Here is a 16,581-nt window from a genome sequence, read left to right as displayed (position 1 = left end):
ACTGGCAAAGAGGATCCTCCTTCTTAGGAGGGCCATTCGACCGGAGAAATGGGTGAATCAGAGGCGGATGACGACGTCTCGATTCATGAGGCGCTATCTAGTGAGGAAGAGGCGTTGGCTCCTGAAGACATGTCCGATCGACAAGGGGGAGTCTCCGCTCTTGGGGGAGCGTTGGTTGAGGGTGGACCCCCAGCGCAGGAGTCTTCGATCCGAGGGGATACGTCCGTTGCCCCTATGTCTATGGTGGCTGTCGGCGCCGCGGCCGCTACCTTGACGGCGTCGGCAGGTACGTCGGACTACCGCTACCTCGCTTGCGACCTCATCCGTGGGAGAAGAGGCTGTCCTCTCTCCCTTGGAACGTTTGCATAAAAGGAAGGTGGTCCAAACCCTGGCTAACTTTCAAGACACTTTAGCTCATTGCATCAAATTCGCGTTGGAAGAAAACTGCCCCTTTGAGGAGTTCAAGGAGGACCTGGATCACGACATGGTCTTCTTAGTCAAGAAGCTTGGCACCACTACGGCTAAACCGTACTTCCATCGTTCGAAAGAAGTGGAGGAGGCAATCCGACAGTTGCTTGCCCTTCGCCTTGAAAGTTCCGAAATTGTTGATCTCGCGTTCGGCGAAGTTCGAGCAGCAGTGGAAGAGCACGACCGACGATTGAACGAGACCATGTCGTTGGAGGTAAGGCTGTTAGCAGAGTTGGAGCAGGTCAAGGCCGAAGACGAGCGAGTGGCCTACGAACAACAGAAGGCCGATAATCGCTTTTCTCGCCTGTCTTCTGAGATAGCGAAGCTGAAGCAAGTCATAGCTGATGTGCAGGCCTCCCTAGCTACTCAAGAGAAGGCTAGTGAACAGTTGGCAAAGGAGTTGGAGGGTATTGAATCCTGCCGACAATTGGTCGCTGGCTCCGTTGAAGAAAAGGACCGAGCACTTAAGCAGGCCAGAGATGCCATCCAAGACTTGGTCTCGCGTACTGAGGAAGATTTCCGCCGAGAGATCCTGATGAATCTTGAGCTTCGTTATGCCAGGGAGATTCATGAGGTGGAGTTACGGCTGAGAGCTTTGTAATTTGCCTTTAATTCCCCGTTGTAATAGGATTTCTTTATGAATGAAATTATCCTTTCGTTTCTGGTCACTATCACTTGCGTGTGTGCTCCATTTTTTAATATGCATTAGTCATAGTTCGGCCATAAGAGAGCCTTAGCTGCAGAGGGATTCTTGTCGGTGAGTTTCTGCTACAAGTTTATTTCATCTGCAGGTGAATTTCGTCCGCAGGTGAATTTCGTCCGCAGGCGAATTTGCAGGAGTCCAAACGACGAATCTGGTCCTGAGCGGGTTCCGCTTTCAGTGGTCCACATGCTAATCCACGCGCTTTAAGATTTTAATTAGTTGGGTTACTACACACAAGCTATAACCTCAAGTGTTGGTCCTCACGTATCGACTCCCTCAAGTGCTCGGAATTATCACCTCTCACTAGGCCACCGACGCCACTCCTCTCGGTATCGACTCCGTCCTCACCACACATTCCTTTCGGTGTACAAGTGTATTACAAAGTGAACTTCACAATTAGGCACACAACAAATGCTGTTCTTTAAACAAGGTGAGAACTCAATTAGGCTCAACTCAATGTTACTATCTCTCATAATCCCAAATATATTATGAATGTAAATACAATAAGCTCAAGTGGGTGTGTGTAACAATGAGATTAATCAAATCTAAACTCAATATAAAACTAGCTTTAATAAGATGATAATCAAACAAATAAATATAAAGCTAGAAAAGAGTTTAGAAAACTTCTCAATAGATGACAAGAGATGAAGGGAGAATAGTTGATTGCTCAAACTCTAATAGATGATCTCTTCAAGCTCTTGTGGAATTGAATTCACAAACTCAAACCCTCAATTGCTTAAAAGCTTTTTAAACAAACACTAAACAAAACTTAAATTCTTGTTAAAACTTTGTTAAAATATTCTCTTAAGTTATTTTAAAAGTATGAGGGCATGGGGTATTTATAGGCTCATGAAACAACCCCAAAAACAAGAGAAAACAAGTAAAAAGACAAAAACCATCAAATCTGAAAAACTAGCCGTTATAGGCTGAAAATCTCTGTTAAGTCGACTTATAAGTCGACTTATAGAGAGCCGTTGGAACAGTAGCGGCAGTTCTGGAATTTTGCGTATCTAGTTTTATAAAATCAATCAAAAATAGTAAATTAACTCTAAAAATTATGAAATTTTGAGGTATGTTTCTAAACATGTATATAAACGAGTTACAAAAAGAATTTCTGAAATATCACTTCTCATTTGTGAGAAATAAATATTTGAACACAGAAATTTCAGATTCTAAAAATTGCTGAAACACCCGATTTTGTAAAATCAATTTGACACAATAAATAAACTCCAAAAATCATGAAATTTTTAGGGAAGCTTCTAAACATATATATGAACATGTTAGAGAAAGAATTTCTTAATTATAACTTCCCATTTGAGAGAAATAATTTATTTTGTAAACTGGTCAAAAATACATAACTGTGCAACACTTCATAAGTCGACTTATAAATGGTATAAGTCGACTTGCTATAAGTCGACTTGCTTTGCTTGGTAAGTCGACTTAGCAGAGGCAAAATGCACTTTCTAGAGGAGTTCATAAGTCGACTTGACAGAGTTTATAAGTCAACTTAAAAACGTGCACAGACAATGTTCATGCTGAAAATTTGATTTTAAAAATAGCAAATAAATTCCAAAAACAATAGAATATGAAACATGTAAAAGTGTATATGAAGATATATATTGTTTCATATCTAAATAGCTAAACCAAAAATATATATGTATATATATAACTATATATATACAAAACCAAAACGTGTATGTGTGTATAGAATTGAGCTTAAAGTACTAACACACATAATATAAACTCCTAAACTAAATATACTCAAGCTTGATTTTGATATTCAATATGCTCTTCTTGGTACACTTGCGGATGAAGCTTGATCTTGGATCTTTAACTTGAATTGCATTTACTTCACTCCACTATTACGCCAACCTCCATTGGATATGATCGTAAATGCACAATTCCATCCATCCTCCAACTTATTGTTTGTCTACAATAAATAAATAAACACAAATACTAGAAAAACAATATCAGAAGTAAATTGTTTGTTAAACATCATCAAAACAAAAAGGCCAACACGCCTGTTGCCGCCTGCCGCCGTCGCCCGCAGCGCCCGCCTGCCGCTGCTCGCCTGTAGTCCGGCCGTCGCCTGTAGTCGGCCGTCGCCGGCCCGCCCACCACCCGCCCGTAGTCGCGGCCTCGCCGCCCGCCGTAGTCCGCCCGCCGTCGCCCGCCCGTGTCTGGTCGCCGCCCACGCGCGCCTGTCCGTCGCCCCGCCGTCGCCGCCCGCCACCCATCTTCACCGCCACGGCGCCCGCCACCTATCGTCGCCACCCACCCCTGCTACCCTCCATCGCCCGCCCGGCCACCGCCGCTGCCGTCGCCGTCGTCGTCGCCCGCCCGTCGCGGCCACCTGCTGCGCCATCGGCCGTCGTCGCCGCCTGCACTGTCGCCGGCCACCGCCGCGCGCTATCGCCGCCGCACGCGCTCCGTCGCTGCTTTATAAATAATAACTATAAATGGTGTTTTCAAAACATGTTTGAAAAAAAAACACCATGACATAGTGTTTTTCTAAAAAATACAACAAAAACAAACATCTTAATTACCAAACACACCCTTAGTGAGTGCAAATCAGATGTTTTCCAATAGAACAACCTTTCAATACGTGATGCCTGTACACATACTAAGTATTTCAACATGCCATATTTAAATTGTCTTTTGGGTTTAAATCACAAATAACTATCAATGATCACCCGGAATGAATATTCTGGTACCTTTCATTGTCAGGAATACATAGAAAGTTGTGTTCGCCCACATTTCAGACTGAAGCATTTCAAAGTGCATAACATATTTGTCCTACCTCTAAAGACTAAAAGACCAATGTCAGTTGATTGTGAAATTGTAGAATTGTATATTCATTCAATTGCGCGTATGAATATTAGTAAAAGTTATTGTGATCATCATGTATGTACTATAGATAGTTGCATTTTGAATCAAATGGCAAGGAAAGAACTAATGCATCTATGCAAAAAAGGATTTATTGTATCAACAAACTGATAGATGGTTGAAGACGCCAATTATAGCGGAAATGATGATAACCAAAGGTAACTTATGACTAATAAAGAGACAAAAGCAAAATCTTGTGTAAAATAATGCTTACGAGGTTTTCTTAAGATTGTTCCTATGCTAAGTTTTAAATGTTCTAAAAGATGGAGTTAAAAACTATCTGGGAATGGTGGGAGGTTGTGGGAATTGGTTAGCAGAGCTCCTTAAGGTTGTCTATTTGTTAGTTGGTATGAGTTATGAAATATGGAGTTACATAAACCGAGCTACAGGCAGTGAATGTATGAGTTACTAAAAGAGCAGAGGAAGTATACCTCCAAACCTTGAACTTAGTAAGCATTTGCCTTAATAGTTTATGATATGGATTTAGATGCCCTAATACTTCAGTAAAATCTGGTAACTTCTGAGACAACTCTGCATTAGATATATCTTTTACTTGTGACTAAGGAAGTCCCATTCGAGCGTAGGCTTTAGAGCTCAGCCTCTTGCATTATGCTTGTTAATGTGAGATAAGCTAGGTTACCTGAACACTTCATCTAGGCTCTCGTATCTGTGTCCGAAACTTTCGTATACGTGTCCGTGTCGAATACTCCTTCGATTCATATATCATACTCTATTTAAAAGTACGAGTTGGGAAAATCTTTCCATGATCAATATTACCCTTAATTTTTTTAGATATTATATTGTTATCCTAATCTATTCTAAATTTCCTACTTATTTGAATTTATAATTAAATGATTTATCATATTCATAATGAGAATTAACATGTTATTAGATAAATGTGATATGTTTGATATAATTCAAATCTTTTTCATATTTTAATTTGCAGATAAATCTAAAAAATATATGCTAGCCAGCACCTAAATTTTTTTTGACCTTGTAAAAAATACCCTCAAGATAAAACTCTAAAAATTTATAACTTTTTACAAATTGAAAGATAAAACCCTCAAGATTGTAAATTTATAAAAATTCTGATAATTTCCAACCTAACAGTACATTAGAAATATAGGAGTTACAACTATCCCCTACATAATTTATAATTTATAGAAAACACCCTTAAAGTTTCAAAAATTACAAACAAACACTAAAAATTCAAATTTTACAAAAAACACTCTGAGAATTTCAAACTTATTAGTAAATTAAAAATATAGGAATTATAATTAGTCTATAAATAATTTACAATCTATAGAAAAGACCTATAAGTTTAAAAAATTACAAAAAACCCCTAATATTCATAATTTATAAAAAACACTGAGAATTTCTAACTTATAGACACTAAAATGAATATACAAAATCACTAGTAACCCCTAGAAAATAAAAAATTTACAAAAAAATTTCATACTCCCTTTAAAAGTATAGGTTTAGGAAAAACTTTTCATGGTCAATGTTACCAATAACTTTTTTTAAAAGAACATAATTAATTAAAAATCTATTAGATTTAAAATTTATAAAAAAACTTAAAGTTTTGTACATTACAAATTACCCCTCCAAAGTTTAAATTTTTTCAATGATTATTTGTAGTTCCTTGATTTTAATATAATTTTTAATAGTTTTGTGTATTTGTTAATTATAAAAATTTAGGGTGTTTGTTTTTATAATTTTAAAAACCTTTGAGGGTATTTTTTATAGTTTTCTAAATTTTTATTGTGTTTTTACTATAATACATAGATACATCAATTAATGATGATATTAAAGAGTAAGTCGTTCTTAAGATGTATTAGGCTATAGTTAAGTGTGCATATCAGTATTCCTAGGCAGTATAGTTTATACATGCAAAAATTTTCAAACAATCTATATAGTGGTTAAAAGGTTTTTGACTTTAATGTAATATTTTTTATAAATTATATTTAATGTGAACCCAACATATAATTTTAACTGTGGTCACTATGAGTGAAACCACAACTAAAAGTTAATGTGAATGAGTCAAACCTTAATTAAAAGTTTAATGAATATATTACAAGTAAATTCATATGCAAAATTCATTTACGAATTGAATGGTCACCCATATTTTAAAGAATTCAAGATACTAATAAACAAAGATATTGTACTAGATCAATATGTTTATAATTCACAAATAGTAGATCACGTAACGATAGTCAGGATTGAAGGAAACAATGATAATATTTTATTTGAAAGAGAGATTATTGTGTTGATAATCAATCCCGCAAAAAACTTTATTTTCTCTTTTATTTTAATCTATTTTTATCAATTTAAATAACCATGATATTCGACCACGTGCATTGCACGTATAATCTAACTAGTATATATATATCATACTCTCTTTAAAAGTACGAGTTCGGAAAAATCTTTCTATGATCAATATTAACCTTGACTATTTGAATATTTTATTTAAATTTTAATTTATTATAATCATAATTATATCATATCCTAATCTTATGTCAACTACTTACAGGTCAATAATTTAAAGATTAATAAGCTATAATATATGAAGATTGCAAAAAACCCTAAAAAGTTTTAAAAATTGCACAAAACAACCTTAAAAATATAAAATACACAAAATATCCAGACGTTCAAAACTTAAAACAGCAAACATGAAACCCTCAATATTTTAAAACCTATAAAAACACCCTCAAAAGTTCAAATAATAACAAAGTACTATGAAATTCTGAAATTTCAAAACTTACGAACAACAAAGACGAATTCAAGGAATTACTATCAGACACTAAAAAACTAAAATTTATAAAAAATAACCTCAAAGTTATAAATATTCCGAAAACTCCTTCGAAAATTAAAACACACAGAAAACACTAAAATTTAATAACTTATAACTAATACATATTAAATTTCAAAATCATACGAGTTCGGAAAAATCTTTCCATGGTTAATATTACCCTTGACTATTTGAATATTTTATTTAAATTTAATTTATTATAATCATAATTATATCCTGTTCTAATCCTATGTGAACTACTTACAGGTCAATGATTTAAAAAATAATAAGCTATAATATATGAAGATTGCAAAAAAACCCCAAAAAGTTTTAAAAATTATACAAAACACCCTTAAAAGTATAAAATTACACAAAATATCCAGACGTTTCAAAACTTAAAACAACAAACATAAAACCCTTAATATTTTAAAAACTACAAAAACACTCTCAAAAGTTCAAATAATAAAAAAACACTATGAAATTCTCAAATTTTAAAACTTGTGAAAAACAAAGACGAATTCAAGGAATTACTACCAGACACTAAAAAACTAAAATTTATAATAAATAACCTCAAAGTTGTTAAAATTCTGAAAAACGCCTTCGAAAATTAAAAAACACACAAAACCCTAAAATTTGATAGCTTATAACTAAAACATATTAAATCTTAAAATTATCAGCAGACCGTTAAAAATTTAAAAATTTTTCAATAAACAATCTGAAATTTTAATAATTGCAAAAAATACCCTCAAAATTCAGAGTTGCAAGAAATATTCTGACATTAAAAAACTTACTACGAACACATGAAACATGAAAGTTACAAGTACTCAACTTAAAATTTAATATTTTTAAAAAACACAAAGTTTCAAAATTTGCAAAACATACCCTTAAAAATTCAAAATCACGAAAAAGCGACTAAAATTTCAAAACATAGCAAAAAAAGAGAGTAGTTGTTTGATATTCTTTCATTAAGATATGTAAATTTAACATTTATTTTAAGGTTTTACTATCTTTTTTGGCATCTAAAAGTAGTCTAATTTTATCAAAAAAGATAAAGGTGGAGAAGGATTGATAACGTCAGTAGTCTAATTTTATCAAAAAAGATAAAGGTGGAGAAGGATTGATAACGTCTCAATAAAAAATAAAACAGAAGGAATGAAAGACACTATTTTCTGATCTCAATAAAAAATAAAACAGAAGGAATGAAAGACACTATTTTCTGAATATTTTATAGAATAGGTTTTTTGGAGTAAATTAGGAATTTTTGAAAGGGATTTTCATAAACTTTTTTAGTACTTTTATATGTTTATGTGGATGTTTTCATTATATAAAAGTATATTAGATTTAGTATTAATCTTTATTTTATAATTATTTTAAAGTCTATCAAGGATTAGGAACAAACTCCATATTGTCTTTTGTGTCATTTTAGCCCACTTTTAACCAATCATCTTGTCTTATGAGCTTTAATTATTCATTTTCCTTTTAGAACACTATTTTTTGAAGTGTTTTTCACTTTTACAATGCTATATTTTCTCAGGTCAAGTTTGGTTGCATGTTGGTCTCAATGACATGATAATTCAAATTGATTTCAGATTACATTTATTTCCTGTCAATTTAATTATCAATATAAAAATTTAAATTGGGTGTAGTTCATTTAAACGAATATTAAAGAAAATAAATAATCACAATGCTAAAGTTTAGAGGTATAAGTAAGCAAAAACCATCAAAGTGGAACCGATGAATAAGTTTTAGTAAGGAAATAAACCAAATATACTTAATCATGATATTTGACTACGTGCATTGCACGTGCATAAAACCTAGTGTGTGTGTGTGTGTGTGTATATATATATATATGTACGAAGCACAAATTTTGTGATTGGTAGTGAGGTGTTCTATTCTCATCCACTCATTCTAATTCCCAATATGCTTGGTACGAAGCACAAATTTTGTGATTTGTAGTGAGGTGTCCTATTCTCATCCACTCATTCTAATTCCCAACCACTCTTCAATTCATGTGAATGTGGACCACGATTTCAATGAGTGGAGAAGAATATGTCACCTCACTATTAAGCATAAAAACTTGTGTTTGGTATCAAACATATCTATTTTTCTTATATAAAAACTTGTACTTGGTACCAAACATATCTAATTTTCTTATATATATATATGAGATAAATTGTACAATATACGTTCAAGAAGTGTATCACAAATTTTTTAAATTAGAACATGTCTTATATAATCGAGAACACATCTGAATATATAAGGACATGTTCATTTTAGCACATACATAGCTCGTAAGTATGATTTTGAAGGATCGTTTGGGTATCTGATTAAAAAATGAGCGGCTTTTCAATGTATAATATACTCAATAAAAGAAACATTAAAATGATATGAGGATTTTAGTTCTCATAACATGTGAATGAAAAACAATATCAATCTCATACAGATTATTAATTTATATGTAGTATTCTAAAATTTACAATTTTGTCGTGTCTCGTATTCGTATGTGCCCATTTCTACACTTACGCCCGATGTGTCTCGTATCAGTGTGTGTGCCCATTTTTGCACCCGCACCCGCACCCATATCCAGCAACATAGGATACAAGTCACAAGAACTCACGCTATTCATATTTGAATTAATCCTAATCTAGTCTGCCAGTTGAAAGATTGATTGCTAGTGGTATGTCTAAGTTGATTAGTTATTTTATCATGGGATCTGATAGCATATATGCATAGCTCAAAGATCAACTATCAGACTTATTCACTTATTATAGTTTTGTACCTACATATAGCAATATTGAGAATACACTACATAGAAGAATACTGTGCCCATTATTTATATAATATAAGAAGCTGTGGAAATTTCGCACATTGTAATATATGTAGTTTTTAATCATCATACCTAATAGCAATATGATGGATTCCAACGATAATGAGCATGATAATGAAAGTCACCCATACGACATGATTAACATTAGTAACAGGCTAGACTAACTCCCTTCCACCCCCAACCTCCCCACCCACCCACCTAGAAAAAACTAGGTTAACTAACTCCCCCCAAGACAACCACCATGCAAATCAAACATAGAAGAGGAGACCCCAATATTCTGGCAGATAACTCATAATATAAAAATATGAAAGCTTGCACTCTTTGAGGTATATGAGCTTATACTATCTCATTCAAATCATCCTCTTTTATTTATCTCATGATAAAATAACCAATTCATTCTTAAAGTATTAGTGAACTCTCAACTTTCTCCCTATAGTATTAACATGCCATATTTTCCTTTAAACTATGTGTATGTGCCTAATGTGATCATTTTGTAAGCCCACAAACAAATTTTCAAATGAAATGATGTGATAGTGTTTTTGCATTTCGTCATGATTTTTATCAGCTTGTCTTTCATTTCCCCAATCAAAAAATAATTTATCAGCTACTTTCCTCCAAAACTTTTTACCTTTATCCCTTTTTCGGAATTGAAAAATCTTTTTGAATTATAGAAAATAAAAGAAATGCAAAAAGCAGTATCATGTCATCAATCTGCTAAATATTTGATCGTGGGCTAAGAAAATGACCATATTAGGCATATACACAGAATAAGGGGAAAATTAGCAAATTAATAGTTTAGGGAGGAAGTGAGAGTTCACCAATACTTAAAGGGGGATTTGATCATTTTATCCTTTATCATATACACCGTAGTTATTTTCCCCATAACTTGGTAACTTGCGTCTAACATCTATGCATGTTTATTTATTGAATCAGAAAATATTTTCTAATTTTGTTTGCAGATTTTAGGTTTGTAGTTTCTCATGTTTTGTTTTAAGTACTAAGTCTTTGCCTATGAATTACAGCAAGTCATTTGGCAGGACAATATCGACCCCGACAATATGACTTATGAGGTTTGTTCAACTCTTGATCATATTTTCAACGTTCCTTGTAAATCCTTCTTTTTCCTTATGCTCATCTTCTGCACATTCTTGCATTCTTTTTGCTGATGTGTTATGCACCGTGTAATGCATTTATTTGCATATCTAGTTATTTACAGTTTATGTAGGAATAATTGGAGTAATATATATCAAATGTGCAATGCTCCAAAAGATTCTTTGATCTCGAGACTATGATATTTTAAGTTTTGAGACATGGGCAGCACTTATAGTGCAAATTATGTTTCGAGAAGAAGCTCGGTTTTCGAAGGGTGGTACGTTCTAACAACTTCAGAAGGGGATATCAAAAAACTTTTGAGGGAAAACATACTGGAATTATTTTAACACGGAGTCTTCATCTTAATTTGATCCGAATACCATCAATCATTCTTCTCAAGGTGCCCTTTAGAGTTCTTTCCTTGAGATATAATAATGACAAGCCCTTTCACCAATCAAATGTATACCACTGTAAAATATATCTGCTAAGCAGCAGCAGATCAGCAAGTAAGCCTTCATTCGATTGTCTTTTGAGAGACGACCACTTGGAGTTGTCTATCGATCACCTCTTTCAATGCTTAGCAACTCTGCTAGCAAAACTTTATATGGATCAGACAGTTTCCACACAAGCTGCCAGCTTTAAAATTTTATGTGTCAACAATATTTTGAATCTTCATCTAAGTAAGATCATCCTACAACCATGCTTGGTCAAATGCTGATTGCTTCTCTCCATAGTGTCTTTAACCAATGAGCACCATTTCAGAATACTAAGTGCTCATCCTCAACCCTAAGGAGATTGGAGACTCTAGTAGCATGTTGGATTGGGTGAATGCTAGGTTCATTGACATAGTCTTGTTTGGTATGTGGCCATATAAGACAAATGTTTTAATGCTGATGTTATTTGGGAATTCCTAGGGAAGATAGTCCATGATATACCACTTGTAGGATGATCTATATATTCTTTGTCCTATGCCTGTGTAAGTCACATAACCATGGGTGCTTGACAAAGAGTTTGCCAACATAATCTTGCTTTTGATTCATAAGATCAGATCACATTGTCCTTCATCCTGTAGATCCACTTCAATAGTTTCTTTAAGCGAAATGGTTACTCTTCTACCCATGGTGTATTTGAGCATTCCTAGTGTGTAAACATGTTATAGATGAAATACGAAAGATGAATGTCTGATCCTGACTATCCTATTACATTACCTGATATGAATTGCATGGTGGATGTGGATCATAAAGCAGGGATACCCTTCTTACTTGCAATAATGCTCATCTTCTGGTGGGAAAGTTGAAATGTTCTAATCCATACAGTCCTACACTAGTTAGGGACCCTTTAAATATTATATAGTGTTGAGGAATGACTATGCATGTCATGTTGGTGCTTCAGTTTCTTGGTATTGCTTATGGATTATTACTTCACCACCCACCATATCCTCACATTGTCAGACAACTCAGTATTGCTTCTTGTTTTGGGGTTAGAAAGTCAAGTAGGGGTTTCTGTGGTTCTAGAGCCTTGTTGTTTTCTTATGATCTCATTTAGTAGTAAAATTTTATCTAGGCTAAGTTTAGGACCGAATGACTTTCTTGATGTCATTAGGTTCCTTGTCTTCTTTTAACTCTATTTCCTTTTATCTATGCTTCATCCGCTTTTTTCTCATCCATACCTACTATAGAGGAATAGAAAAGCCAAAGATATTATTTATCTAATACTAAGTTCTCTTAAATAGATATTAGGAGAATATTACAAACTAGGTATGCGATAAAATCATATCCAATCATGTCTCACAAGATCTCAATAATATCTCATAATACCGCCTAAATTTAAGTATCAATAATATCTAACCCCCCCTCAAACTGGAGCGTATTACTATATATGTCCAACTTGTTATAAGTGAGAATAAAACAACTACTTGCAAGAGATTTAGTAGTGTCATCTTTGTCCGCAGTACTTGAAGACGTCAACAATTAGAAAGTTATAGTCACAACCAGTAGAAATCCTAGGCAGGTAACCATTAGAAACACGCTAGACGAGAACTCCATTATAAACAGTTTAAGACGGGTACGCCAGTAGAAATCCTAGACGGGTCAACCAGTAGAAATCCTAGGTACGTCAGCTAGTAGATATCCTAGGTGGTCAGCTAGTAGAAAACCTAGATTGATCAATCGCTCGCTTGGTCATTAGATCTTGATTTCAACATCCTTCAACAAGAAAGATGACTTGAGCTAGAGGTGGAGTCATAGAGGAAGCAGTTGCAAATGTCATAGTCGATCGAGGATGAGGAGGTAGGGTGAACACTTTCTACTATTCATACGATGAACGGAGATCCTTCTATTGTTCAGGTGATGATGAACAATTGTCTTTTTTTTTTTTGGAAAATAGGGTTTTTTTGGAGGATTTTTTTGAGGATTTAGGAATTTGCGATCTCGAAGTAGTTGCTGAGCTAAAGATGTCGAAGCCGCTAAGGGGAAGCATAGAGGCGGTGCAAACCCACTCGGCGACACCAAGGTTGAGGAAGAAGAAAGAGGTCTTTCTAGCATCAAGAAAGCTCTGATACCATGTAGAGAAATAAAGAGGACATAAATATTATTCATCTGACTCTACATCAGGAGAATATTACATAATAGTTATAAGATAAAATCATGTCTAATCACATCTTACAATATCTCATAATATATCCTAAATCTAAATATCAATAATATATAACACCTACATTAATGTTATCACCTAACTTGAAAACTTGTTATTTGCATATTGTAAGTAGTAATCCATGATCCAGTACCTTGCCCCTTTTTTGGACTTAAATTTGGTAGACATGTGTATATATACAGTATTTCGAATGAGCCATTGGTTTATCATCTTTTGTTACTGAAACATTGTTAATAAATCTGGCTGTCACCTTTCCTAGTAAACACACTCATGCAGAAGTTCTGTATTAATGAAATTCCTTTTTAATTAAAAATATAATCTTTTCAAGGCTACAAGTTTCATATATACATTTGTTGCAATTTGATATGATAAATATCTCATAGAAGGTGGTTAACCTTGACTTAAGCATCCTGTAGATGACATATTTATATGCTTTGTTATAACATCTCATGTCACTACTACAAACTTTATTAACTTTAAATATAAAACATCTGCTCGCATCTATGTTAATTTTATTACTTTGTTATGAGTTGAATAGGAATTGGAAAATGGCAGCATAGGAATGTAGCGTCATTGATTTTCTTTTTCTTCTTTTTCTTTTTCTTTTTTCTTTTTTTACATTTTTTTTCAGCAGAGAAAACATGCTTTTATATTACATCATGCTGTCTTTGTCATCAACACAATCTACTTGTGGAACACAGCCATAGCCTCTATGGCATCTCTGACAATATAACTGTGCTACTGGATGAATTAGCCTTTAAGGGGCTGTTCGTTTGGCCATTTTTTTGGGAAATCAAAGAATAGGAAACCTATTTCCTATAATATTTGTTTTGAGGTTGTTTGGTTGGTTTAAAAAAGAAAGAAATTGTAGAATAGGAGATAAGATGAGATGAGTTGTCAACTTATTATTGGATGATGTGAGTGATTTTAAAAAAAAAATTGTTTTGAGGTTGTTTGGTTGGTTAAAAAAATAAGGAAATGAATTGGAGGTATATTATTGGATGATGTTTTGAGGTTGTTTGTGTTTGGTTCGTTTTTAAAAATAGGAAAATAGATGAGTTGGAGGTATATTATTGGATGATGTGACACGTACTTAAGGAAACCAATTTCTTGTTTTTTTTTGAGGAAATGGATGGAAATGAATGTTTAATGAGATGAGATGAGTTGTCACAATATTATTGGATGATGTGTGTGATTTTTAAAAATGGGATAAGATGAGTTGTGATGAGATGGATGATGTGACACATTTCTTGTGTTTGGTTTATTTTTAAATGTAAGAAAGGAGATGAAATGAGATGAGTTGGAAGATAAAAATAATATTTTATTAGATGTTGTGGGTGAGTTTTAGGGATGGAAATGGGTAAAAATATTATTTTATTAATTTCCTTGTACCGATTTCCTTTTCTTGATTTTTAGGAAACCAACCAAACGGGCCCTAAGCACCTGCAATAGTATAAATGTGTAATTCACATCTCTAATATTTCTTAAGGGGGGCTGTCATCACTTTTAAATCTATACATTATTATTGGTTACTTCTTTATCTTTTCAATAACAAATTTATTAGTTCTGAAATAGACTTGAAATGTTACTGTTTTATAAAGTCATGCATAAGTGATGTCATATTTTTATGCCTTTATAGTGTTCAGTTTAGTTTAAAACGTTTACTACTTTAATCAACAGGAATTACTAGATTTAGGTGAGGCAGTTGGAACCCAAAGCCGGGGCCTTTCTCAAGATAAAATATCTTTACTTCCGGTGACAAAGTACAAGTGTGGCTTCTTTTCAAGAAAAAAATCACGCAGGGAAAGGTAATTTCCCTATTTTTTCTCTTTTTTCCCTCTCGCGTTCTTTATTTATGACCATGTTCTTGCTTAAGCAATTATTTTTATGATAAACCTTCAGAAACAGCCATGAAATTTCATGTCTCTCAGAAAGTTACGTAAGTTTTGTTTACGTTATTTAGCAATTTAGCATGCATGGATTTTTCTCAGAAAACTACCCTTTGTTAGCACCATTTGTTTAAGTCATCATGTCTCTTGCATGTGAGGTTTTATTGATAAACTTACCTAATTCTTATTTATTTTAGTTATAAGTAATTTATTGTTTGTATATTTGTCCATTGTTCATCTTCTTCCTCAACCTTTTCTACTTCTCTTCTCTCTTGTGAAACCAAGCATCACACAGGCCTCCATCCTCATCCCCAAGTTAATATATGTGGTAACCTTATTTTTTTTCTAGCTCTCATGTCAAACCTCAAATGCTACATATAAAATCATGTAATTTAAAAAAAATTAGATTACTCGAAAGAATTCCTTAGTAAATGTGGGTCTCAATATCATGTCTGTAGACCTCAAGTCCATTGGTTACAAGGTTTTAAATGTCGGATGTCGGGTTCATGTCGGATGACTAAAATTCATGTTGAATAGCGGAAATCGGGGATATGTCGGGGGACATGAAAAAAATATCGGATTGTCATATCGGATGTTGTGCATAAGTGTAATATAAATATCATAAATAAAATCTAAATAAACTTAAAAAATTCTATTGTCTAAACATATGAAAGACTAAATAACTTATGATGCTTAGGGTTAACGTTGAAGGAAAGATGTGAAAAATCCGAAATTAGCAGTTAAGAAGAGAGAAGATCGCCTGATATTGATGTCGAAGGAATAGCTCGGAGAAGAGACCGATGAGATGTCAAAGGAGAGAGAGAAGATGAGCGACGCATATTATTTTGGTCTTTTTTCCATTTCCCTTAACTTATCGATTTTTGTCTTTTTAAGTAATATTAAGACAATCAATAATTTAAACTCAAACCTGATTAGACAAACATAACCAAAAAAATAAAAAAACCAGCCAATTTTTCAGACTGAAAAATCGGCCGACATAACCGACATATCATCCAACATATCCTCCGATATATTCGACATGAACCCTGAAAGCGTAATACATATTAAAAAGCTCTATATCATGTCGGTTGACTCCTAAATCTGACATGTCGCCCGACACGGACATGTCGGCCGACATTAAAATTGGTCATGCAACCAAGGGTAGTTTCCATGGATTAAAGATCCATGGTAATAGAGCCCTAGTTTACTAGTTTATAGTTTATAGTTTATGAAGCTTTTGATTTATAGCAATGGAAAAAGATCTTGAGGTCATAGA

General features: G+C 33.7%; 1 protein-coding gene across 6 annotated transcripts in view; it reads left to right on the top strand.

The window, feature by feature from the left end:
- The window catches only part of LOC109820031 (E3 ubiquitin ligase BIG BROTHER-like), a 99,679-nt gene that overhangs the window by 81,405 nt on the left and 1,693 nt on the right, over positions 1 to 16,581 (top strand). For all 6 annotated transcript variants that reach the window (XM_020386082.1, XM_020386083.1, XM_020386078.1 and 3 more), the window contains exons 6-7: positions 10,695 to 10,742; positions 15,097 to 15,224. In XM_020386082.1, the coding sequence (XP_020241671.1) occupies positions 10,695 to 10,742; positions 15,097 to 15,224 (176 nt within the window). The remainder of the gene's footprint in view (positions 1 to 10,694; positions 10,743 to 15,096; positions 15,225 to 16,581) is intronic.

This window comes from Asparagus officinalis, chromosome 8 (assembly GCF_001876935.1).
Source record: "Asparagus officinalis chromosome 8, Aspof.V1, whole genome shotgun sequence".
NCBI classification, from domain to species: domain Eukaryota; kingdom Viridiplantae; phylum Streptophyta; class Magnoliopsida; order Asparagales; family Asparagaceae; genus Asparagus; species Asparagus officinalis.
The sequence above is the reverse complement of the archived record's forward strand: the minus strand, read 5'-3'. Positions and strand labels throughout refer to the sequence as shown.